The 23,322-nt window shown below is 65.1% G+C and overlaps 6 protein-coding genes across 6 annotated transcripts; 3 read left to right on the top strand and 3 right to left on the bottom strand.

Annotated features, from left to right (window-relative positions):
* Window positions 1-382: 382 nt before the first annotated feature.
* PFL1_03022 (uncharacterized protein) lies at window positions 383-2,785 on the bottom strand (the record flags this gene model as incomplete). Its single annotated transcript, XM_007880539.1, has 4 exons — window positions 383-952; window positions 1,163-1,287; window positions 1,411-1,687; window positions 1,808-2,785. 4 exons carry the CDS (start codon window positions 2,783-2,785, stop codon window positions 383-385), a joined length of 1,950 nt encoding a protein of 649 aa, XP_007878730.1.
* A 1,664-nt stretch (window positions 2,786-4,449) lies between these two features.
* On the top strand, window positions 4,450-7,300 carry PFL1_03021 (uncharacterized protein; the record flags this gene model as incomplete). Its single annotated transcript, XM_007880538.1, has 6 exons — window positions 4,450-6,323; window positions 6,413-6,545; window positions 6,644-6,816; window positions 6,926-6,972; window positions 7,071-7,177; window positions 7,280-7,300. The coding sequence occupies 6 exons, from the start codon at window positions 4,450-4,452 to the stop codon at window positions 7,298-7,300; spliced, it is 2,355 nt and encodes a 784-aa protein (XP_007878729.1).
* Window positions 7,301-9,065: 1,765 nt separating this feature from the next.
* PFL1_03020 (uncharacterized protein) lies at window positions 9,066-11,047 on the top strand (the record flags this gene model as incomplete). Its single annotated transcript, XM_007880537.1, has 3 exons — window positions 9,066-9,313; window positions 9,508-9,529; window positions 9,659-11,047. The coding sequence occupies 3 exons, from the start codon at window positions 9,066-9,068 to the stop codon at window positions 11,045-11,047; spliced, it is 1,659 nt and encodes a 552-aa protein (XP_007878728.1).
* A 505-nt stretch (window positions 11,048-11,552) lies between these two features.
* PFL1_03019 (uncharacterized protein) lies at window positions 11,553-12,893 on the top strand (the record flags this gene model as incomplete). Its single annotated transcript, XM_007880536.1, has 1 exon — window positions 11,553-12,893. The coding sequence occupies one exon, from the start codon at window positions 11,553-11,555 to the stop codon at window positions 12,891-12,893; it is 1,341 nt and encodes a 446-aa protein (XP_007878727.1).
* Window positions 12,894-13,206: 313 nt separating this feature from the next.
* Window positions 13,207-16,972, bottom strand: PFL1_03018 (uncharacterized protein; the record flags this gene model as incomplete). Its single annotated transcript, XM_007880535.1, has 2 exons — window positions 13,207-16,515; window positions 16,610-16,972. The coding sequence occupies 2 exons, from the start codon at window positions 16,970-16,972 to the stop codon at window positions 13,207-13,209; spliced, it is 3,672 nt and encodes a 1,223-aa protein (XP_007878726.1).
* A 712-nt stretch (window positions 16,973-17,684) lies between these two features.
* PFL1_03017 (uncharacterized protein) lies at window positions 17,685-20,030 on the bottom strand (the record flags this gene model as incomplete). Its single annotated transcript, XM_007880534.1, has 1 exon — window positions 17,685-20,030. The coding sequence occupies one exon, from the start codon at window positions 20,028-20,030 to the stop codon at window positions 17,685-17,687; it is 2,346 nt and encodes a 781-aa protein (XP_007878725.1).
* Between the last annotated feature and the right edge of the window lie 3,292 nt (window positions 20,031-23,322).

Genomic DNA, 23,322 nt, shown 5'->3' with positions numbered 1-23,322 from the left:
AGCTAGCTCTCGGACGCCCTCTTGTCCTTTCCTCATCTGTACTCTAGCCCTGCCCCGCCATCATTCCCGCCGCCGCCGTCATCGTCGTCGTCTCGGCTCGTATTTGGCAAACACGTGCAATCCTCACTTCGCCCTGGGCACCTCCAACCTTGTGGTTGTGCAGGCTGGAATGGGCAACAGCTTCGAGTGTGCGAGGACGTGTATGTGTGCGCAGATTCATCTAGAAGAGCGGGCAACAGAAGCGATAGCATGGAATCTTGCAATGCGAGGCGAGAGGTTTCGACGGCGGGGTACAAGGCAACGAGGAGGTGAGGTGGGCGGTGGATGGTGGTATGTGGATGGCGGAGCAAGGCCTGGGAAAGAAGAAGTGCCAGGACGCTTGCTACGGTTGAGGTTGCGTCGGTGAAGGCGTCGACGTTGGAGCTTCAGCGTTTTGGGCTGCGGCGAGTTCGGGAGCCTGCGCATCGAGACCAGCACCAGCACCAGCACCAGCACCAGCGGCGGGACTCGGCTCGCCTGACCCGGAACCCTGACCCTTACCCTGACCCTGAGCCTCAGCCTCGCTCCTCTCCCTTTCCCTCTTCTTGCTCCTCTCCTCGATGGCCAGATTGACCCACCCGACCATATCCACGCCGCCCTGGCCCCTCTCCTCGTCCTGCAGCAGGAACCGATCCTGCAGCAGCTGGGCGTACGTCGGCCGACGTCCCGGCACCTTTTCCAGGCACCGCGCCACGAAATCTTTTGCTGTGTCCGAGTAGATTTCCGCCGGCAGCTCCGGCGGGTCGCCGTGGACGATGGCCTGCAGCTGCGCAAAGACGTTCGAGTACGTCTCGGGCGGGTACGGGTAGGTGCCCTGCGTCATCTCGACAATCGACAGGCCCAGCGACCATACGTCCGACGCGACCGTGTACGTCCCCAGCATGTTTTGCGACTCGCCCTTGATGCGTTCCGGCTGATGGGGGGCGAGGAACAGGGGGCCCGAGCGAGGAGACGGTACAGAGGCGTTCGATCCGAGTCAGCGGTCGAAAGAGGCGGTAGTACAGCAGCAGCAGCAGCAGCAGCAGCAGCAGCAGCAGCAGCAGCAGCAGCAGCAGCAGCAGCAGCAGCAGCAGCAGCAGCAGCAGCAGCAGCAGGGATCTGCCAGATCGACGGATCCACTCACAGCCATGTAACTCTGGCAGCCAATGTTGGTCTTGGCCAGACTCTTCTCGAGCTGCCCCGAGACGCCAAAGTCGCATAGCTTGACCTCGCCCTTGCGGTTGACGAGGACGTTGGTCGGCTTGACGTCTGGGCGGCGAAAGAGAGATACCAGGGTGGCGCAGAGCAGCAGCAAACCCTGTCAGCAAAGACCGCCCCACCGTCGGCGAGAGAGAGTGTGTGCGATGACCGGGGCCGCCGGACAGTACCTACCCCTGTGGATGATCTGCAGCTCGTCCTTGAGGAAGCTGAGGCCGAGCACCATGCTGCGCGTGATGCGTGCCAGCACGTCCTCGGGCACCGTGGCGCGGCCCCAGCACAGCTTGTCGAGGCTGCCCGCGTCCATGAATTCCATGCAGTAGTAGACGCAGCTCTCGATGAAGAAGGCGCCGTAGAACTCGACAATCTGGGGCGAGATGGCGCGGTGGAGGATGTCGAGCTCCATGATGATGCCGTTGAGCTTGGACTCGTCGAGCTCCAGGCGGATCTCCTGCGAGTCAACGGGCGGGGCGGGGCGGAGCGGGGCGGAGCGGAGCGGAGCGGGCCTGTATCAGCATGCCGACATCAGACGCAGGAAGTGACGTTCACGGCCAGCGGGGCCGGCACTCACCTTCATGGCCATGTCGACCTTTGTCCGAGTATGGCGGACCTTGCGGACGGTGCCGTAGTTGCCCTTGCCCAGCTCGTCCATCAGCTCGAGGTCCTCCATCTTGATCTGGAACGAAGTGCCGTTGCCAAACTCGACGCCCGAGGCGTGCAGAACCGCCTTGCCGCTGAAGTTGAGCCGTCCGGAGGGGTCGACAATCTTGCTAAAGTTGCTGAAGGGCGAGCTCATGGCGCCGGAACCGTTGGCGTCCTCGCCACCTGAGCTGAGCCTGCCGGGGGGAGCCGCCCGCCGCCCGCCACCGAGACCGCCGGACGAGGCCGACGATGAGGAAGAGGAAGATGGGGCGGGAGAGCCGACGCCCTCGCTCGGAGAGATGCCCATGTCGCTCAGCTTGAGACCGGGGCGATTGCGCCTGGCGCCCATGCCGGCTCCCGGCGGGCCGCCAGCCGACACGGGCGAGCCAGCGCCAGAGCCGAGACCTCCCATGGCCGCTCGCCGAGCCGCTAGGCCGCCGAGCCCCAGCGACGGTGTCAGGCTGCCCATGCCTCCCGCAGAGCCTAGCAATGAGGAGCTGTCGATCTTCTGGTCGTGTCCCAGCACGCCGGGGCTCGGGCTGCTCCCTCCCGAGGCGGAACGATTGGCGTTGGCGGCGAGCTTGGCCTGCAAGCTGGGCGGCAGCTTGGTGCTGGCCATCTGCCGCGTGCGCTCATTCAGACCCGCAACGCCTCCGCGCGGCGGTATCGGCCCTCCCGGGCCCATCGGCCGGGAACCCGGCGGCAACATCCCGGGCGATCGAGACGGCGGCCCGCCCGTGGCGCGCTGCTGGAGCGATGCCATGCCGTTGTGCGGCGGCATGGGCCGTGACGGCGACTGCGATGGTGGCTGCGAAGAGCCAGAGGGCGAGGCGGACGAGGACGTAGAAGGGTCGTTGAGGCTGAGGTTGGACGTCATCCGACCGAGGTCGGCGGTAGGGTTCGACATGGTGAGTGGGCCGATGGGTGGGTCGGCAAGCAGGTTGGCGGTATCGCTAGTGTGAGCGTGAGCCGAGATGCCCGGTCAGCGAGGTGCCAAGCGCGACGCTCGGAAGGACTCCGGTAGCTGATGCGGCGCTGGTCGCTGTCGAGACAATGACCGTCGCCCGGTCGAAAGGCGCAAGTCGTCGAAGCGGTGCAGGCTCGAGGAGGAAAGAACGGCGGCCGGAGAAGCGGCGCTCTCAAAAGGTGTCGTCACGAATGTGTTGGCCGGTCGGAGGAGCCGATGAGCTGTCAAGCGGTCGGGAAAAAGGGCAGGTCGTCCTCGATGAGGGGTGAAGGTTGAAGGCGTGTGGCGGGCAAGGCAAAGTGCGGCCTGCGAGCGATGAGACGAGGCTGTCAAGAATTCGAGCACAGCGGCAGCAGCGACGACGACCAGGTAGAGAGAGTGTGAGAAGGACGAAATAGGGCGATGTGAGACCGGCCGAGCGGTAGCGGTAGCGGTGGTGAGCAGGTGAGTTGGTGGTGGTGGCAGACCGCAACCGGGGGCCGCAAGCACGTCCTTCGATGGCGTCGGGGCTGTCTCGGCGGTGAATGACGATCGCGGGCGCCGCCGACGACAGAGTCCCCTTGCCTGCCCCCGGCCGCCTGCCTGCGTGCCTCGCCGCCGACGCCGCCCAGCCGCCTGGCTGCTGACTGTGCGTGCAGGCGCTGCAGCAGCCAGGCGTCGCACCTTGCCCGATGAGCCTCGGCCTTTCATTCTCCCCCCGATCCGCTGTGCGCCAGCGGCAACAACGCACCGGCAAGCAACCAAGCAAGGGCCTTCGCCCCGCACACGGACGTCCGCCTGCTTCCCTGTCTGCCTGCCTGCCACCGGGGAGGCGACAGGGTACGCGCGGTAGGCGGGTCAGGCAGGGTTTGGCCCTGACGCCCGCCGAGACGAGAATGAGGGAGCGAGGGTCTTGGTCGCGGCACCACGTCGGCGGTCCCTCACTGCGTGACTCAAAGGCCTCGTCTGTGTGGCTGCCGGCCCCGCGGCTTGGCTGGGCATGGCTGGGCAAAGCGTGGCAGGCCACAGACAGGCAGGCCAGACTTCGAAGGCACGCGGCGAACCCTGCGTCTGGGGCAGGCCGGGCCAGGCCAGGCGATTTTCCGGCTGGCGGCTGCTCGTCTGGCCCGCTTCGCCTCGCCTCGCCTCGCCTGTTCTGGCCTGGCCTGGCCTGGCCTGGCCTCTCGTCACCTAACCACCACCGACGTGCTCCACTTCGCTCACGCCTCACCACTTGCGCCCGGCCCGATCGACATCCGCTTCGGCCATCGCCCTCAGACACCTCACGCTACGCTGAGCGGGCCGCTTCCCATCATCCATCCGCCGTCGGCCAGCCCCATGGCCGTTCCTTGATTCGATCCATCGTATCGAACTGCCCGATCCGCGACAAGTCGGCAAGAGCCGCCTCGCAGGAATATCTGCCAGCGAAGTCCGCCGTCGAGCGGAACGGGCGCCTCGGATGGTCCCGAAGCTTTTACCGCCAAGACGAAGACCACGGCGGCAAGCAACGTCTTGTGACTAGGTGACGCCCGCTGGACACACCTTTCCCGAACCGACGACTGTCCGTACTGCTGCTGCTGTAGGCCACCACCCTCGTTGCGGCTCTTCCGCCACTTCGACCGACGATGATCATCGGCCCTGATTCGGCGAGCGGGCGCCCACCGGCCTCGAACGGCGCCACCGCCGGGTCACAGCCGCCAGCTTCGAGCGCCGCCGCCGCTCAGGTCAAGGAAGGCTCTCTGAGCCCTTCGGAAGCCGCCGCCAATACCCTCCACGCCCTCTCGCGCTCCAGCGGGCCATCGACGCCATCGCACCTGCAAGCTGCCTCACCCCCCAATGCGGTCGCTGGCGTGGCCACCCGACCGAGCTCGGCGTCCCTCTACGCCTCGCCGCAAGCTCGCACCCAGCAGCAGCCATCGCCCTTCAACGTGCGCAGCAATGCTTCGCTGCTCAGCCAGAGCCTGTACTCCAACGTCGGTCCGTCCGGCAACTCGTCCTCAACCTCCCCAAGCGCATCGGCATCCGGCTCATCCAAGGTGCAACGGCCGGATTCTGGCTCTCCAGCAGGGTCCGGATCGCCGCTCAAGCGCGAAATGGAGGCCCTAGGCGCCAAGGGAGGCTCCTCGTCCTCAGCCGCCGGCAGCGCCGCGTCGACGCCAACCGCCTCCAAGTCTGGCGGCCGCGATGGCTCGGCCAGCAAGCGCAAAAAGGCCAACCGAGCATGTTTCCACTGCCAGAAGGCCCACCTCACCTGCGACGACTCGAGACCGTGCCTGCGGTGCGTCAAAAAGGGGCTCGCGGACACCTGCACGGACGGCTTCCGCAAGAAGGCCAAGTACCTCCTCGATGACGAAGAGCTCGAGGAGCTCAAGCGGCAGAAGGCGGTCAAGGCGGCCGAGCGGAAGAAGGCCAAGCTGCAACAACAACAGCAGCAGCAACAACAACAGCCACAGCAGCCACAGCAGCTGCAGGCCCCAGCCGCACCGAGCGCCGCACAAATACCTGCTCCTCCATCTGGCCCGCCTCTCGACAAGCCGTATGTCGGCACCGGCCCCGTCGAAGCCCAGCAGCCGCCGGTCAGCGGCAACGCAGACGCCAGCCCGGCCAATGACGTGCTTTCGAGCCATTTCGACTCTGGGCAGAGCGCAGCCTCTCACCAGTCAGAGCCAGCCTTTGAGCTGGCCTTTGACCCGACGCACAACTTTGGTTCAGAGGCGACGTCGCTCGAGTACTCGATTCTGTCGTCGATGCTCAACGGCACAGATCTGGCCCTGCTCGGGTCGGGCACCGACTCGCCAGACTTCCAGACAAGCCCGGCGATGGGCATCCTCGACAACATTGGCGAGTACGGAAGCATCACGGGCGTCAACGGCTGGAACAAGCCTGCCATCAGCTCGGCCACGAGTTTTGACGCAATCCTAGGTAGCAGCGCCGGTGCTCTCGACACGCTGTCGGCCTACAACGATCCGACCGGCCTCTCTGCCACTTCGCCCGACTTTGCCTCGGGCGTTGGTGCCGGCGGCGGCGGCGCCATCCTGTCTGAGCTACCGACGACCGATGCCGGCTTCACTGCGCTCGAGGTGCCATCGCCGGCGGCAAGCAGACCAGCACCGTTTGACGGCGGGACCGCCGCGTCGACCACCGCCATGGCCACGACTGGCCTCGGCGGGTACGAGGCTGACCAGTCGAGCCTGCCGGCACCTGCCTCTGTCGAGCAGGCTGCCGCTATCGGCGGCGACACGGCCTTCGACAGCGGTGCCCTACCTCCTGCTGGCGGCTCGAGCGTGACGGGCGCTGCCTCGGACACGTACTCGGCCAACCGCTCGCTCTCCAACGAGCCGCTTCCAGACATCAACAAGGCGATCGCCTCGAGGCGCAACCAGCGGCTGCAGCAGGACAGCCTCTGGAAGGCACGGGTCGCCAAAGTCTATCGCGACAGCACCAAGCCGTTCCCGTATCCCGAAGGCTACCACTTTCTCATCAAGTACGCCACGGAGAAGTGAGTGCTGCGGGTGGCAGTCGTCGACCGCTCGGTGGCGACTTTTGACGCGTGCGCTAACCCATCGTCCCTGGTCTCGATTCGTGCAGGTTCGGCAAGCAGGACGTGCTGCGGGTGGTTCGGGCCCTGGCCATCTTCCGGCCATCGCTCATCGCCCTGCAGATGCCCCTGACCGAGGAGGACGAGATTTTCGTGGAGCGCTCCTTCCAAAGGACGATACTGGTCAGTCGGGGCGCTCACCTGGTCGCATTTTCTCCTCTGCGCGCGCCGGTCTGACAGCCCCCATCTTCGATCCTGACGCCTCTTTTGCCTTTCAACAGGAGTTCGAGAAGCTCATCTCGTTCTCAGGCACGCCGACCGTCGTGTGGCGCCGGACGTGCGAGATCTGCGTCGTGGGCGCCGAGTTCTGCATGCTGACGCAGTGGTCGCGCGAGGAGCTGTTGGGGCGGTACATCTACGAGTTCATGGACAAGAGCTCGATGCTCGACTACTGGTGAGTTGTCCCTCGCTGGAGCTGCGTGCACGGCGAGCATTGCACGGGAAAAGAGGCTGATCTTTCGTCCGAGTGCTGCGGCGCATCTGCTGATTCTGTGGCATCGCAGGGAAAAGTTTGCGCTGCACGCCTTTGAGAACACGACCCAGTCCGTCAGTGAGTGTCTGATCCTTTTGTCCGAGGCCCAGCTCTCGCTCGAGGTCCGTCCGAGCTGACGCCGTACCCCTCACCTCCCTTCGCTCCTGCCTCTGCAGTGACGACGTGCACGCTCATGACGCCGCAGGGCAAGCCGGTGCCGTGCGCGTGGTCGTTTACCATCAAGCGCGACATCTTTGACCTCCCCAGCCTGGTTGTAGGCAATGTGAGTGGCGCCGTCGTTGGCTCAAAGTCGCAGCTCGGAGCCTCTGCATGCGTGAAGCGTCTGCTGACTTTGCCGCAAGCTCTCTGCTCTCGCTCGTCGCAGTTCCTTCCGGTCCTGTCCTAGCATCGCCCCGCCCCGCCTCGCCGCTCGACAGCTGCGCCAGCGCCGCTCGCTCCTGATACATGTTTCCGCCGTCACGCTTATCTGTTGTACTTGTACGGTCAGCCAAAACAGGGACGGACTGTCGTGGGACTGAACTCTTCGCCGCGATCGCGCTTTGGGGCCGCGCGAGTCCCGGACGAGTGGGGCCGGCTGCTGGCTTGGCGCCTAAACCCGCTCGAGCCTTGCCGGGCCGGGCCCTCGTGAGCATGAAAGAGGGCTGGAAGATCTGCACCAGAATCCTCATTTCCGATCTGATAAGATGGCAGGCAAGCTTGTGCGGACCCGCGGAGCGGATCTCGACGGGGGAGAGGGGTCGGCCCTCTGTTCGGGACGATGGGGACCAAGCAGGGCAAGAGGCAACGAAGCACGAGCGAGATGGAGGGTCCGAGAAGAAGACGAGCAAAGGCGGCAGCCGGCGTCTGAAGTTGACCGTTGAGCCGGTTCCAGATTCGGCCTTGCGGGCTGAAAGGCGGGCAGGCCAAGTTTGCGGGGCTTTCAGTCCAGCCCTCCGATCACGGGCGTGCGCGGGGGCAGCTGCTCGGCTCAAGCGGTTTTCAAGGGACCCCTGCCTCGAAGGTCTGCTTGCTTGGCGGCCAGAGACGCAGGCAGGCCCGGCCCATCATTTCACGCGGACGTGCGTGCGGCTGCCGCTCAACCGCGGCGCTCCGCTCGCTTTGACCCTCCCCAACGTCGGTCCCCCTTCTGACCCTCTAGATGCCCTACCTGGACAGGATCGCCGTCATCGCCCGATAGCGTGCTATAGGAGAAACGAACATGGTTGATGAAGGGACGACGAGGAGGACGAGGAGAAGTCGTCGGAAGGCCGTCTGGAGGAACCAGGAAAAACGAGTCTGGGATCCACAGCGTGCTACCGGCAGCCTGGCATGGTCCAAGCGCCGCCGGCTCGCCCGATTCGCCATCCCGGCCAGCGAGCAGAGGGAAACGAGACGAGATGTGATCTTCCAAATGGCGCAAGGAGCGGCCTTCGAGCGAGGCCTGGCCTGCAAGCCGACGACGACGACGACTGGGGCCTGGAGGCAACGACACGGCGGGCGTTGGCGGCAGCGTCGGTCGGGGCAATCGCCGATGGGACGAGCGAATGCGGAGGGCGCTGGCATCGCCCCGACCCGGTTCATCCGACGCAGCGGCCCCGCCGCTGGCTGACGGCCGCCCGCCGATGGTCTGGGGCAAAGCCAGCCGCGGGCAGACGGGCCCCCCGCGCCCCCTCCTCGCTTGCGCCGAGGCGCTCCTTCGTCGTCCGTCGTCGCTCGCTCGCTCAGCCTGCGAGCGCTCCGCTTCTTCTTCTTGGACCCGGCCCCCGCCGTCGCTCTTTTCTTTCCCTTCTCCCACCACCAACCATCCTCGCTCCTTCACACCGCTCCTCTTTCCCCCGCCTAACCCAGCTTGTGGAAAGCTCCTTCACAGATCGTGAGTTGCTCTGCCCCCCTTCCTTGCGCAACCCTTGCTGCCGCTTCCTGCCGCTCCCTGCCCTACTCTGCGCTGGTCGCCGATGACGACGAGGAGCATCGCAGTCAAGGTGGCAGCCTTGGTCGCTGATCGCAGCGAGGCTGTCTCGCGGAAGTTCGGGCGTTTGAGAGGACGAGGTAGCTGATCACGCTCGCCTGTTTCCCTCTGTGCCTTTGTGCCGCCTGATGTCCCCCGGCTCTCCTGCTGCTGCTTCATTCCTGCCCACCTCGAAAATCCCGAACGCCTCCGCGAACCGCAGATGCCTCGTCTTGTTTCTGCCTCTAGCCTCGCATCCACCCTCCGCACCACCTCGACTCGCTCGATCTCCACCTCGGTCCCCCGAGCTTCCGCCGTCGCCCTCCGCAACGCCGCTGCCCAGAAGCAGAGCATCGCCAAGGCCCCCGCCTCCAAGCTCGCCTCCGCCGCCTTCTCCACCTCTGCCAGGAACATGGCTGGCCACGCCGGTATCGGAAAGGGCGAGGACAATGTCCGACCCCCTCCTGACCAGTGAGTTGTGCTGCGCTGCCGATCCTCTGCCAATATTCGTTGCCTTCGAAAGAAAGGGCTTTCGGATGCCAGCGGCGGATAATCAGAGTCGCCTTCAGAAGAGGGTCGCCTGCAGCCGGGAACAAGCACGACTGACGCTCCCTCTGCTCTGCGGCGCATCCTTCCCTTCCGCCTCGTGCTCTTGTGTCGATCAGGGTCCTCCAGGACATTGCCGACGTGAGTAGCGCGGTCATGTTCAGCGGAGAACTTTGAGCTTCGCTGCGAGCTGGCCGACCGACGCTTCCAGGGAGCTGATCCTCTGGAATCCGATTCCTTGTTGCTGCCCATCTCCCCGTCACCCTGCAGTACGTGCACAACTACGAGATCACCTCGCAGAAGGCCTACGACACCGCCCGCCTCTGCCTGCTCGACTCGTTGGGATGCGCCATGGAGGCGCTCAAGTTCCCCCAGGCTGCCGCCATCTGCGGCCCCGTTGTCGAGGGAACCGTCGTCCCCAACGGTGCCCGTGTGATCGGCACCAACTTCGAGCTTGACCCCATCCGGGCCGCCTTCAACAACGGCGCCCTGATCCGATGGCTCGACTTCAACGACACCTGGCTCGCCGCCGAGTGGGGCCACCCCTCGGACAACCTCGGCTCCATCCTGTCGGTCGCCGACTGGATCAGCCGCACCAACGTGGCCAACGGCAAGGCTCCCCTGACTGTCCAGGATGTCCTCACCGCCGCCATCCAGGCCCACGAGATCCAGGGCAACCTCGCCATCGAGAACTCGTTCAACCGTGTTGGCCTTGACCACGTTGTCCTGGTCAAGGTTGCCTCGGCCGCCGTTGTCTCGAAGCTGCTCGGCAACACGCGCGACCAGACTGTCGACGTCGTCTCGCAGGCGTTCGTTGACGGTCAGTCGCTGCGTACCTACCGCCACGCCCCCAACGCCGGTTCGCGCAAGTCGTGGGCCGCCGGTGACGCCTGCTCGCGCGCCGTCAACCTTGCGCTGCTCGTCAAGAAGGGCGAGGGCGGCTACAACTCGGTCCTGACGGCCAAGACCTGGGGCTTCTACGACGTCCTGTTCAAGGGCAAGGAGTTCAAGTTCCAGCGCCCCTACACGTCGTACGTCATGGAGAACGTGCTGTTCAAGCTGGTCCCCGCCGAGTTCCACTCGCAGACGGCGGTCGAGGCCTCGATCAAGCTGCACAACGAGATCAAGAAGCTGGGCAAGTCGACTGACGACATCAAGAAGGTGACGATCAGGACCCAGGAGGCCGCCGTTCGCATCATCTCCAAGTCGGGCAAGCTCAACAACTACGCCGACCGCGACCACTCGCTGCAGTACATTGCCGCCGTCTCGCTGCTCAACGGCAAGCTCAACCCCGAGGACTACTCGGACGAGGCCGCCCAGGACCCGCGCATCGACGAGCTGCGCAACAAGATGGAGGTGTCCGAGGAGCCGCGCTTCACCACCGAGTACCTCGACCCCGAGAAGCGCTCGATTGGCAACGCCGTCACTGTCGAGTTCAACGACGGCACCGTCCTCGACGAGGTCTCGGTCGACTACCCCGTCGGCCACGCCCGCCGCCGCGACGAGGCCGTCCCGCTGATCAAGGCCAAGCTCGAGAAGCACCTCCAGGGCCACTTTGACCAGCAGACGAGCGACAAGCTCGTGTCGCTCCTGACCGACCACAAGTCGCTCACGGCGCTCCCCGTTCAGGACTTTGTCTCGCTCTGGCTCAAGAAGTAGAGAGGGTGCATGCCGGACTCCGCGCTGCAAACCCCTAGACTCTTTTCTGCTCTGACGCTTTCTGTAGAGACGAGGAAGGAACGACGACTCGAGACGATTCCATCGGTGTGATTGCGTGTTGGCTGTGCAGATGGCATGTGTGAGAGGGGCAGAAGGGCACGAGCGAAAGGCGATCGGACCTGCGGGGAAGGGGGAGGCGCGGCTTTGATGGGCGACCCTGCTGCCGTCTGGCTGGAAGAAATGGCCGGGATGGAGACCGGTGCTGCAGCCGCGGGTAGCCGGGGGAAGCCCGTTGGCATCGGACTTGGCCGGTGCGCTCGATCTTCTCGTCCTCGCCCCCGACCGGCATCCTCGACATCGGCACCACGGCCACGGCCCCCATCCCCACCATCACCACCACCACCAACATCATACAGCCCCTTGCTCTCTCGAAGCTCTAGAGCGATAATCTCAGGACCGCTCAGAACCCCCACCGCTGCGCTTTGCCTGGCCTCTCTTACACATCATGCCCACGCCTCTCATCATCGACACGGACCCGGGCGTCGACGACGTGCTGGCCATTCTCCTCGCACTCGCCTCTCCCGAGGTCTCGGTCAAGGCCCTCACGCTCACCTTTGGCAACACGACGCTCGACTATGCCTACTCGAACGTGCTGCGGACGGGCGCGGTGCTGCAGCAGCACCTCTCGGACGCCTCGACGCCCCAGCAGGTCAAGGACCGCTTCGTCTCGTTCCGCCCCGACGCCGAACCCATCCTCGTCGCTCTCGGCGCCGAGCAGCCGCTGGGTGGACAGAGATTCACTGCCAGCTACTTCCACGGGCGCGACGGACTGAGCGGCCTGCACTCTCTGCCCGACGACCCTTTCCCCGCCCCGTCTTCGCCGCCCTTGCCGTTTGCGCCGACGGACAGGTCGGCCAGCCAGGTCATGCTCGATGTGCTGAGGGAGCAGCCGGAGGGCACCGTCCGCATTGCCGCTCTCGGACCCCTCACCAACCTCGCCCTGGCGTGCCAGCAGGACCCCGCCACTTTTGCCCGCGTCGGCGGCATCTCGGTCATGGGCTGTGCGCTAGACGTGCCCGGCAACACGTCGGCCGTGGCCGAGTTCAACACCTTTGCCGACCCCTGGGCGGCCCGGTTTCTGTTCGAGGAGGCGCCCCTCGACCCTGCTCTCAACGGACGGCGCCTGCCTATCGACCTGATCCCGCTCGACATCACCAGCTACCACACCATCCCCTACAGCCGCCTCGTCACGGCGCCGCACGGCTGCTCCGTCGATCCGCAGGCCGAGGCCGAGCTGGAACGCACGACGCATCCGAGCGTACTGGAACGCTACATCTCGACCTTCCTCACCCACCCACGCATGGTGACCAACGGCTATGCCACGCCAGAAGAGTTCCACCCCGACAAGCACGACCTCTTCCAGGCCCACGACCCGCTCGCCGTCGCCCACGCCGTCTTTGTGCCCGTCGTCGGTCCCTCGTCGCAGCAGCAGCAGCAGCAGCAGGAAGCTGGTGGCGCTGGCGCAGGGTGGAAGCACAGCCTGAGGAGGTTCAGGGTCGAGTGCAGCGGCGACGTGACGCGGGGCATGTGCGTCGTGGACCGGAGGGGGCTCAACAACCTCGCCGGCCTCAACAAGGCCCTCGACGACCCGCACGCCGAGCGCGTCATCGCCAAGGTCGACGAGCCGTCGCACTCGGCCACGGGCAGCAACGGCGTCGACGCCAAAAAGGCACGGCAGAACGGCAAGGCCGACGACGAGGATCCAGTCGGACTGGTCAATGTCGTCGTCGAGACGCCCGGCGTCGACTGGTTCGCCAGCATGTTTTTGGAGCGCCTCGGTCTCTGAAGAACGGCGTCGTCGTCGTAGTAGTCGTCGTCCGCTCCTTGACCTTCCTGCCGAGCCCTTCTTCCCATGGACAATCTGCTGGATGTCAGCTGCACCTCGCTCCTCTTTCCCTTGCCGTGCTCAATCTCAAATGCTCAATCTGCTCGCGCCGCCGCCGTCGTCGTCGAAATCGATGATGATATGCATTAATGTTCCCTCGAAGGGTTTCCTTGCGTTCGTTGTATGGCTGTGCCTGCTTGCCTGCGTGAATGTCCGGTCGTTGAGTAATCGTATGCCGCCTCGTCCCATCTCGTCCCGTGCCGGAGGAGTGCGGCTAAGCGAGGAGCGGTCTGCGTTCGTCCGCTTCCTTCCGGGTCCCTCTAGTCTCGTCGACATTTTGCTCGTCATCGACGCCGTCGCCGTCGCCGTCGCCGTCGAGCCAGGATGACCTCGTCTCCCTCGTCAGCGCCGGCGATACAGAGGCCGAGTGCGATGCCGCATGCGCGTGACCCGTTCTCGACCTGGATCTCGACCTCGACGTGGACCTCGACGACCGCTTGGTGCGAGCGTGGTAGGATCCGCCCGAATGGTGATTGTGCGATGATGCGCCGCCCGCACCCGTGGCCCCGACTGAGCCTGCCGCTGCAGCACCGTGGACGTCTGGGAGGTGGGTGTCGGGGATGGCGATGCCGAAAAAGAGGGCGGGCAGCAGTGCGAGGGTGGCGGTGATGCAGAGGTAGCGCATCACTTGGACCCAGGCGGCAATGATGCCCGAGCGCTCCGCCGACCCGATCGGGTACTTGAGCGCCGCCTGCAGCGAGCCGTACACGGCGTCGAGCTCCTCCCTCTCCATGCCCGGCAGGTGCGCAGCGAGCGCGGCGGGAAGGTACGACTTGAGCATCCACCCCGCCGTCGCGCTGCCCATGGCCGCCCCGATCTCGGTCGTGAGCAGCTCGAGGGCCGTGACGATGGCCACGTCCGAATGCCGCACCGTCACCTGGACCGCCACTTGCATCGTGATGGCGATCGACCCGCCCCCGATGCCCTGCAGCAGCTGGCAGAGCACCAGCATCCACGTCGAGTCGTCGGCGTTGCGATACCGGATCATCATCGACACCCCCACCAGCCGGATCACCAGCCCGCCGACCAGGAGCGTCTTGAACCGCCGCGTCATGGCCATCAGCGAGCCCACGACGATGCCCGTCACCGTCGACGTGACGTTCTGCGTCGTGGCAAAGTAGCCCGTCCGCGTCTGGTCCCACCCTTTGAGGATCTGGATGAAGGCCGACAGAAACGTCCAGGAAATGTAGAACGAGGCAAAGTCGAGGATGCCAACGACACAGACGCAGATGACGGCGCGGTTGGCGAGAAACTGGTACGGCAGGATGGGCGCCGTCGCCTTGGTTTCCCACCAGCAGAAGCCCGCCAGCAGCGCCGCACCGACGACAAAGAGGAGCACCGGCGGCACGCCCTCGGACCGTTCGCCATGCCCCGCCAGGGTGAGTGGCAGCAGGATCAGCATCCAGCCGCCCGTGAAGAGGAGCAGGCCGACGGCGTCGAGCTCGCGCGCCAGCTCGCGCGCCGCCTCGGTCCACCCCTTGCCCGTCAGCGGGTTTCGCGTGGCCAGGCCTGCCCGCCGTGCTCGCCGCTGCCCGACGGCCAGCGTGACGAGGAGCGGCGTAGCAGCCAGCGGCACCAGCACCGTCCACATTGCGTAGCCCAGCCTCCAGCTGCCGTTGCGCATCACCGCGTCGACCAGGGGTCCGGCCACGGCAAAGTTGATCAGGTAGGGCAGGTTGACGATGCCGATGACCAGGCCGCGCCACTTGGCGGTGGTGGTGTCGGCGATGATGATGCTCTGCAGCACCTGGACACCCGTGTTGCCCGCCGACTGCAGGCAGATGCCGCCGATGAGGGAGCGCAGGCTGCGCGTCGATGCCACGATGGCGTAGCCCGACACGTAGAGCACCAGCGAGAGGACGTAGGCCTCGGCGCGGCCAAAGACGTCCGACAGCTTGGCAATCGGCGGCTTGGCCACCGCGAAGATCATTTGCTGCACGATAGCCACCGTGCTGAACGACGCCAGCGCTCCGTACTCGCTGCAGGCGAAGTTGAGGTAGAGGTAGCCCGTGTTGGCGTCTAGCGAGGTGATGTAGGCGACGCAGAAGATGGCCGAGTAGACGACAAAGTACATCGTCCGCCGCCGCCGCCACTGCGCCCGCGTCTCGGCCGCCCGCCGATCGCGCCGCGACGCCAGGCCGCTGCTGCTTCGCGCCGTCACTGTGTCTGCGTCGCCTTGCTCCTCGTCCTGCTCGAAGAAGGGGTTGTGATGCTGCTGCTTGCTGCGTGGACGCGATAGGCTTTCGTGCCACGAGACGTTGCGGCGTCCTTGCTGGCTCGAGGAGCGCTGCGGGGCTTTGCCGCCGGACTTGAAGTCGTCCGAGAGGTCCGGCGCAGACGGACACTGCTTCTTCGAGCTGCTGGCGGCCCTCAGGCCCGAAGCCTGGGTGGCATCACTCCGGGATCCTGCTCGGCGGCTTTGCGACAGCGAAGAGCGGGCCGACCCCACACCGAGGTCGAGAAAGGGGTCGTGGCCGCGTCGATGCACCGCGACCGACTCGGGGCTGGTGCCGGCGAGGTAGTCGTCTTCGCTGCGAAATCCGGCGTCCGACACGCTGTCGTAGCGGTCCCTATGTCGCTGCTGCGTGCCTTCTCGCATGGCGCTGCCCTTTCGCTCCTCGGGAGAAGTGCTGACAAACCACTCGGCGTCGATCGAGGCAGTCGGGCAGACGACTCCCGGCGAAGTCGCCATCACAGCCGATGCTCCTGGACTGTGCAGCCTCCTGCTCGCGCCTTGCGGTTCTTCGACCTCGAGCGACTCGAAGGAGGGGGCGGAGCGGAGCCTGCCAGGGGCGAGTGCTTGCGGTTCGGTGGCATGCTGTGATGTGTTTGACTGTTCAACCGGGGCATCCGGTATCGAATAGCCTTCGACTTCGTCCTTTGCTTGCGCCTCGGCGGAGCTCTCCTCGTTGGTAGGGCTCAGCTCGGCCCCTATCCCGATATCGGTCCGTGCGTGGGCTTCCGCAAGGGCATCGTCAACCTGCGTGGCCAGCGATCTTGGCAGCGCCAGCGGCACGGCAGGCGGGCCATCACTCCATGAAGCCGATTGTCCAGCTGCTGGAGATGGTCCAGCGCGCCGCCGATAGGCCGAAGAAGTGTCGGCCGGCATCGAGTAGGCGGCAGTGGCTGTGCTTCGGGCTTGTGTGCTGCCTTCCTGCCTTTGGGGCACTTTGCCAGTCAGCCAGCTGAACCAGCCTCCAGACCGCTGGCCCCTGTCGCGCGCCGGGATGAAGGATCCGTTGGAAGGGAACTCGAGGTAAAAGTGGCCGGCGCCGCACTTGCCACGTGTCTGGCGTAGGTGGTCCTCGAAGAACTTGAGGTTGCGCAAGTTGGCCTTGAAGGCGACGTCGAGGAGGTCGCCGACGAGGGGGATGAGCCCGAGGAAGCAGTCGATGATGACGTTGAGTACCATCCAGGCCAGCACCTGGATCGGCAGGCCAAAGAGCGAACAGAGATAGATCTGGTACACGCCGAGCAGGAGGCCGAGGTAGTCTCCGAGGCCCGGAATGAAGCCCAAGATGGACTGCAGGGGTTGAATTGAAGCATCAGAAAGAGCGGTGGGACGCAGTCAGCTTGACGTTGTGATGGGCCAGGCGAGGCGCAGGATCCGTACTCACATCGACGCCGAGGTTGAAGGGCAGGCCCTTGCCGAGGAGGGGCAACGCATCGAGATACCAGGCGACGGTGCGTATGTGGTTGTAGAGCCTCTGCGCTTCCGCATCGTCGTGAGGGTGGTGGAGAGGGGCAGTGTACTGGGGCTTGAACCTGCCGCCTACGGCGTTGTGAGCGTGGCGCGATGCGGGATTCTGGGAGAAGCCAGGCTGGTGCTGCCGGTAGAAGGCGGCATCGTCGGACTGGGTGTCTGCGTCGACGACCGAAGGGCCGGCGGTGGAAGAGGCGGGGGAGGATGCCGAAGTGTTGAAGGCGGCCTCGACTGACTTATTGAAGAGGTAGCGCAGAGGTGCCTTGACAAACGACATGGTGAGCGCGACGACGAGGCAGGGCGCCACGCCTTGCCAAGACGGTCGAGCTTCGACCAGGGAGGACGTCGGCAGCTGCCTCGAGTGCGCAGAGGGAGAGATAAGGGAGCAACCGACGATGGCTACTGGGTCGGCATGGCTGCTAGGCGTCGTGGATCCAAGACGGAGACGAAAGGAGGCGCGGCGGCGGCGGCGACGAGCTGGTGAGGCGCAGCTGAGCGTGAGTGTGCCGCGGGGCTGGTGTGAAGTGAATGCGATGCTAAGGGGGGCAGTGAGAGGTTGAGATTGTCGAGGAATACGTGGGCGATAGGAGGTAGTGCGGTGAAGGGGTGATGGTGCTGAAGAGGGAGGAGGGTGCGATGGCCGCTGCCTCTTCCGACTTTACTCCACTTTCGAGGCGCTCGAAGCCGCGTCGTCCGGCCCGCGTGCTCGGACCATGTCGGCCTCTTTGGGTCGCCGCGCCTCGCTCGGATCAGATAGAGAGAAAGACCTGGCCTGTCCATCGCAGCAGCAGCCAGCAAGACGAGGGCCACCTCGGCGCGCCCCGGCCAGGCGAGACGGACGCCAGACGTACGGACAGACAGCCGCAGTCGGCAGTCGGCACGGCGTACACACACCTTCGCTCTGTCCGACCAACGTCAGTAGTAAGAGGCCGGCGAGCCCATCGAGGCTCTTTCGCATTGCCATCCACGCCCCATCCACTCGCCGTCGCCTAGACTCGCCGCGGCATCGCGGCAGCCGTCCCCTTGGGCCACCACACCTGCTCCTCGATGCCCAGCTGGCGGCAGAGGCTGCGGTTCGGGTACATCTTGGCCTCCTTCATATCCTCGAGCGCCAGCCTCCACCGCTCGTCGTTGACGCTAAAGCACTTGCGCAGAATGCCCTCGTAGCTCTTGCGGCTCGGGCGCAGCCCATTCACCTTGGCCTGCTCCATGAACCCAAACGCGTCCTCGTACGAGTCCTGCGTCAGGCACAGCAGCACCAGCCGCTCGTACGTCAGCACCGTAGGCTGCAGCGACAGCGCGTTGAGGTCCGCAATCAGACGCCCGCCCAGGTCGCGGTCCTTGATGTCGATGCACCCAGAGAAGAGGTGATGGAACGTGCCCAGATCCGGTCGCACACGGACCCCGCCGTCCTGCACCTCCGGCCGCTGCGGCTGCTTCGCCTGGAGCGCGTCTTGCTGATCCTTCCTCTTCTCGACCGACTTCGACGCCTTGCCCTGCGCCTTCTTGTGCATCGGCACCACATCGGCCGCACCGCCCCCGGCGCGATTCGACTGGTCTGCGTCGAAAAGATCCCAGCTGGCTTCGTAGATCGACATGGCCAGGTCCATGTTGCCGTTCCACACCGCCGCGCCGATGACGGCGTTGACGGCAAACGTGCTGACCCCAAAGTCGCGGTTGCGGCCGAGCGAAAGCAGCCCTTTGACCGCGCGGTCCAGCATGTCCTTGTCCTGGTAGCAGCCCGCCGACATCCAGGCGCTCATGCTCTCCGACATCGGGTGGCCCAGCCGCTTCATGATTGAGAGCGTCTTGATCGCCTCGCCGTACTCGTGGTTCCTGCACTGGGCCTCAAACAGCGGCGATAGGTGCCACTCGTGCAGGATCCCACCTGCGGCCAGGGCAGAGCCTTTGGCGCCCGAGCGGCCGGTCCGCAGCAGGTCGTCGATGCCCGGGAAGAGGTGCCGCAGCATGACGAGGCAGAACGGCGCGCAGCCGTCCCTCGACGCCGCATTGAGCGCGCCCAGGACCAGCCCTTCCTCGGGCACAAGCAGGCCGTCGACGACGGCCTTCTGCCACGCCAGCTCGATCCCGGGCATGTAGCCACCATCGACACACGCGCGCAGGATCTTCATCCACAGGCTCGGCGGAAGCCGGCGCGAGACAGTGCCCGAGGACGAAGCCTCCTCGCTGTGATCCCGCAGCCCACCCCGCTCGGCCTCGTTGGCCAGCTCGGCGGCCAGCCGGAACTCGCGCACGTGTAGGCAGACGGCGATGACGTTGCGCAGCGCCTCGTGCTCGAGTGCGACGCCGTCGCGGAGGCACGCCGCCATCAGTGCCAGGCAGAATTCGGCGTTGTGCGACGCCTTGGCCGAGAGGATCATGTGCTGATACGTGGCCGAGGTCCAGTTGCGCGTGAATTCGGCGCCGAGGGGGGAAATCGGCGCTCGCGCAGGGGCAGCAGGCTCGACGCTGCTCGCTCGGGATGAAGGGCTGGCGAAAAAGAGGTCCTTGGCGGCCTGCAGGGTGTTGCTGCCTTTGATACGCCGTGCGGCGGGCGTTGGAGATGGCGCCACCGGGCGGGCGATGCTGGGCAGCTGGCGTATCCGCGAGAGCATGGCATCGATGGCCTCCTCGTCTCCGACCAGCACCGCCGCCCTGAGGACGTGGTTGAGCGTCTCCACATTCGGGGAGACGTCGCAGCGTTCCATATCGGTCAGGACGCCCATGGCCTCGTCGAGCATGGCGTTGTGGGCAAAGCACTGGAGCAGCAGATGGTAGACGCCGCGTAGGCTATCCTCGGGCAGCAGGGCGGGAGCAGAGGACGACGAGGGACTCTCGGCGACATGGCTGCTGATGCTGGCGCAGATGTCGATGGCGCCGGCCACGTTGTTGCGATCGACTGCGATGCCGAGCTCGGTGTAAAGCTGCTTGAGGGCCGGGTCGGTGGTCGAGTTGCGCAGCGTCAGCAGCTCCCTGGATCGAGAGGCAGTGGGCGTTTGCGGAGAAGCGGACGAGCCTCGTTCGCTGCCATCGCGTCGAGATGTCCTCTTGGTGTTGGCGAAGAGAGGGGCGGCGTGCGGGTTGGGCCGGATGGACGCCCGAGACGTCGGAAAGATGCGCGGCTTGTCTGCGCTCTCGGCGGCGTTTCGGCCGCTCTGCTCTGCGTTGTTCTGAGCGCTATCGCCGTTTCTGGAGCTGTAGGATCGTGACGGGAGAGCGGCGATGCCGTAGCCGGGCAAGGTGGCGGCCTCGAGGTAGGAGGCGAGGGATTTTGGTCCGCCCGAGCGAGCCAGGGCCGCCAAGGCGAGGCGACGACGCGCGGAGGTGGCCAGCATGTTGGATCTGTGCGCGCTTCGCCGAGAGGTCAGCCGAGGAGCAGTAGACGACCGATGTGGGCCTAGAAAGAGTGGACGCTCCGCCTTTTGAGGTCCAGCAAAGACACGGTCACGGTGGTGGTGGTGGTGGTGGCGGGTGTTGGCTGCGAGCGGGGGGCGGGCGGATTCTTCTAATTTGTCACCACAGAAATGGCCGTCAAAAAGGGCGAAGGGCGAAAGCGAGCGTGGAGAGGGTCTTCTTCCGCTACCCGCCTCCCGTTTGCCGACCGACGACCTATCAAGCAGCTAGGAAGTCGCTCGTCTTGCCCGCCTCGTTAGCCCGCATCGCCGCCGCTCACAGCTTTCTCCTTTCCACAGCGAGCGATGCATTGGCCTCGTCAAGGCTGACCCTCGATCCTGAGGGACACACGTACGGTCGCACCGACGCCATCCGGAGGCCGACGATGGGATGGCACCCGCGCGGGCCCACGCAGGCATCGTCTGGATCGGCGAGATGGACCGGCCACGCCAGGCCAGCTAGATGACCGCGCGGACGAGCGCCGACGATGGCGAGGGCCACTTCCACCGTCCAGGCACACGCACGACGACGACGACGACGACGAGGGTGGTCCTTGCTCGATGACAGACGAGACGCCCGTCGCCGTTCGTCTCTCACGCTCTGCTGGCTGATTACCCGCCCGTCTGCAAGCCACGTTTTGAGAGCCTCATGCCGCGCGCAATTTTCGCACCAGCCCAGCAAGCAAGCAGGCTAGGCCAGGTACAGGGTACCAAAACCACACCCGACCACCGCGCCTTTACGCCTCCAACGCCCCCTGGCAGCTCTGGGTCCCGACCGGCTGCCCGCAGCCCTCTGCCTTGGCTTGCGTACGACCAAGCAGCAAAGTGCCCGCCGCAGCATCGGGACCAGTGCCGCGGCGCGGGCTTGCCTCCGTGGATCCCCAGCCGCGATGCGGGACACCGCCACGAGGGAATGGGCGAACGAGGCGCTCCGCTGCGCTGCCACGAGGCGTGGAATGGCAGCTCGCTCTGGTGCCCAGGTCCGCGGTCCGCCCCCTTGCCTTTATTGAATCTTCGTATGTGTGTGTGTGTTCTCCCCTCGCTGCTTGATTATTGTTGTGCCTGGATTCTCGCCGGTCGTCGCCGACGTCGTTCTTGTACCTGAACTCGATCGCATCGCAGCTTCACGCCGGGGCGAGCGAGGAGACAGAGAGAGACAGTGCAGGGCTGCGGAGGTCCAGAAGTCAATCTCGTCTTGGGCATCCGATCTCCTCACTGCGGGCCGGTTTGCTATGCATCGGGATCGCGCCCAGAAGTCCCTGATCGAACCAACCCCCTGGGACCTATGTGTCGGGATGTTGGTGGGACTTGTCCGCCACCGCCGACGCCGTCTCTGGCTCGATGACATTCCAGCTCGCCGTTGATTCGTATCCCGGTCGGCATACCAGTTGGCCCTTCCCATGACCCCTCACCTCCTGTCCTGGGTCGGAGCTGCGATGCGGTTTCTGGCGGGAAGATCAATTTTCGAGCGGAGAGAGACGGCGTTGCCCTGTTTCGCAAGGAGCTCCCTCTCATCCTGCTGCGTCGACGCTTTCACCTGGTGCCGGTGGCGATTGCGGCGATCTCGAGCGGCGAGCGGGTTCAATCGCGGGGGTGGGTTGCAACGGCCATAGCCATGGTCAGGCCGTATGTCCCCTGAGCCAGTCCTGGTGAACTTGAGCACCCACCATGTCGCATTCTTGCTGCCGACGTAGCGACGACCCCTCGATTGCAAAGGCACCAGACGATCTCCGCATGGTTGTCGCCCGACGCGCTCGGGAGACCCGCAAAGCCACCTCCGTACCTTTCCCTCGGGAGTGTCAAAGGGGCCGCGTTGATGTCGAGACGAACGACGATACCGCACCGCACCGTCCCGGAGCAACTGGGTAACACGGGGGCGAGGGGCATCTGGCCGTCGCCGGCAAAGGCGGCGAGGCATCAACTGGCCGGTCCAGCACAAACCTCGTCACCCGCCGCTCGTCAAGCAGCGACGGTGTCTCGCTCTTCCATACAGCATCATGTGTTTGTCATCCGCTGCGCGATCCCAACGACGCATGAGGGCGCAAAAGGAGGCTCGTCAGAGGTGCGCCACCCACCGACCCGGCCTCGTCGTCGTGGCTGCGCGTGTACAACGCATCGCATCGCATGGCATCGTTGTCTGCTCACCGAGCACCCCCGAGACCCGCGTGGCAGGCGACGTCTAGCCGAGAACAACGTCGTCGGCGCCGTGCGTATGGAGGCAAGACGTGTGCTGCTCGATGAGGCTACAGCACGCCGTACGTCGGCCTGCATGCTCGCTTGGAGCTTGGTTGTTCGTTGCGTCGAAAGAGGGAGACAGCACGGGTGGTGCCCCATGCATACAGCATGTCGATCGACCTCAGTACCGGTGTCATGCCACCATCAGGATGCCCTCGTCACGCCATCCTCGACCCGGTTCGCCGATATGACGAGTGGGGTACTGTACAGTACGACAAACGGCGAGCGACGTGGGAAGCGAAGACGCCGATGCCTCCCGGTCGTGACGATACCATCGACGTGGTTCATGGTGGCGCGACGAGGCCAGGCTCATCCATCGGCCATGGCGGTGCTGCCTTAGCCTCTGCCTCTGCCGGTTGATCTTTGCTCGTCAACGACGCCACCATGGCGAGAATCGCCAGCCCGCTGAACCAGCAACAGAAGAGAACAAAGTTACGAGCAGCTCGCTCGCCATGCCCGCGGCCTACCTAACTCTTTCTTTGTCCTCGAGTCTCTACGGTATGTACCCAAAATAGTGGGTGGTGGCTTGGCGAAATGTTGCCAGGGAAACAAGCCTTGTTGGTTCCGCGGACCTGCCGAGGGGGATCTTGCCCTGCTTGGCCGCTCCTGCCCCTGTGCAACGGCAGGCAAGGGTATCAGCCATCTCGACCAACGCGTGTGCCCGGGAGGCATGCCATGGGCGAGCAGGCGTCCTCGTAGATCCAGTGTTTCCCGATGATCAACCGGCTTGGACTCGGCTGCCATCACGCCCTGCATGGTCTGCCGGGAGGAGATCGTAGAGGCATGGGTGGGCTCAGCATCTCTGTCTAAGAGCGATGTTCTCGGTGCGGCTTGGATGAGCCAGCACTGCATCGCCAATCTCTTTCCCGAGGCTTGCAGAGCATTTCCTGGCTGCAGAGTGACCGTCGTAGGTTCGGGTTGCTCGTCGGGCATGCCCGTCACGCGGCATGGTCAAACACCGAGGAGCAATCCCATATCTTGGTACCTACAGAGAGAGTGG

This window comes from Pseudozyma flocculosa, assembly GCF_000417875.1.
Source record: "Pseudozyma flocculosa PF-1 unplaced genomic scaffold scaffold00009, whole genome shotgun sequence".
Taxonomy (NCBI): Eukaryota; Fungi; Basidiomycota; class Ustilaginomycetes; order Ustilaginales; family Ustilaginaceae; genus Pseudozyma; species Pseudozyma flocculosa.
Note: the sequence above shows the minus strand (reverse complement) of the source record. Positions and strands in the feature narration are given on the sequence as shown.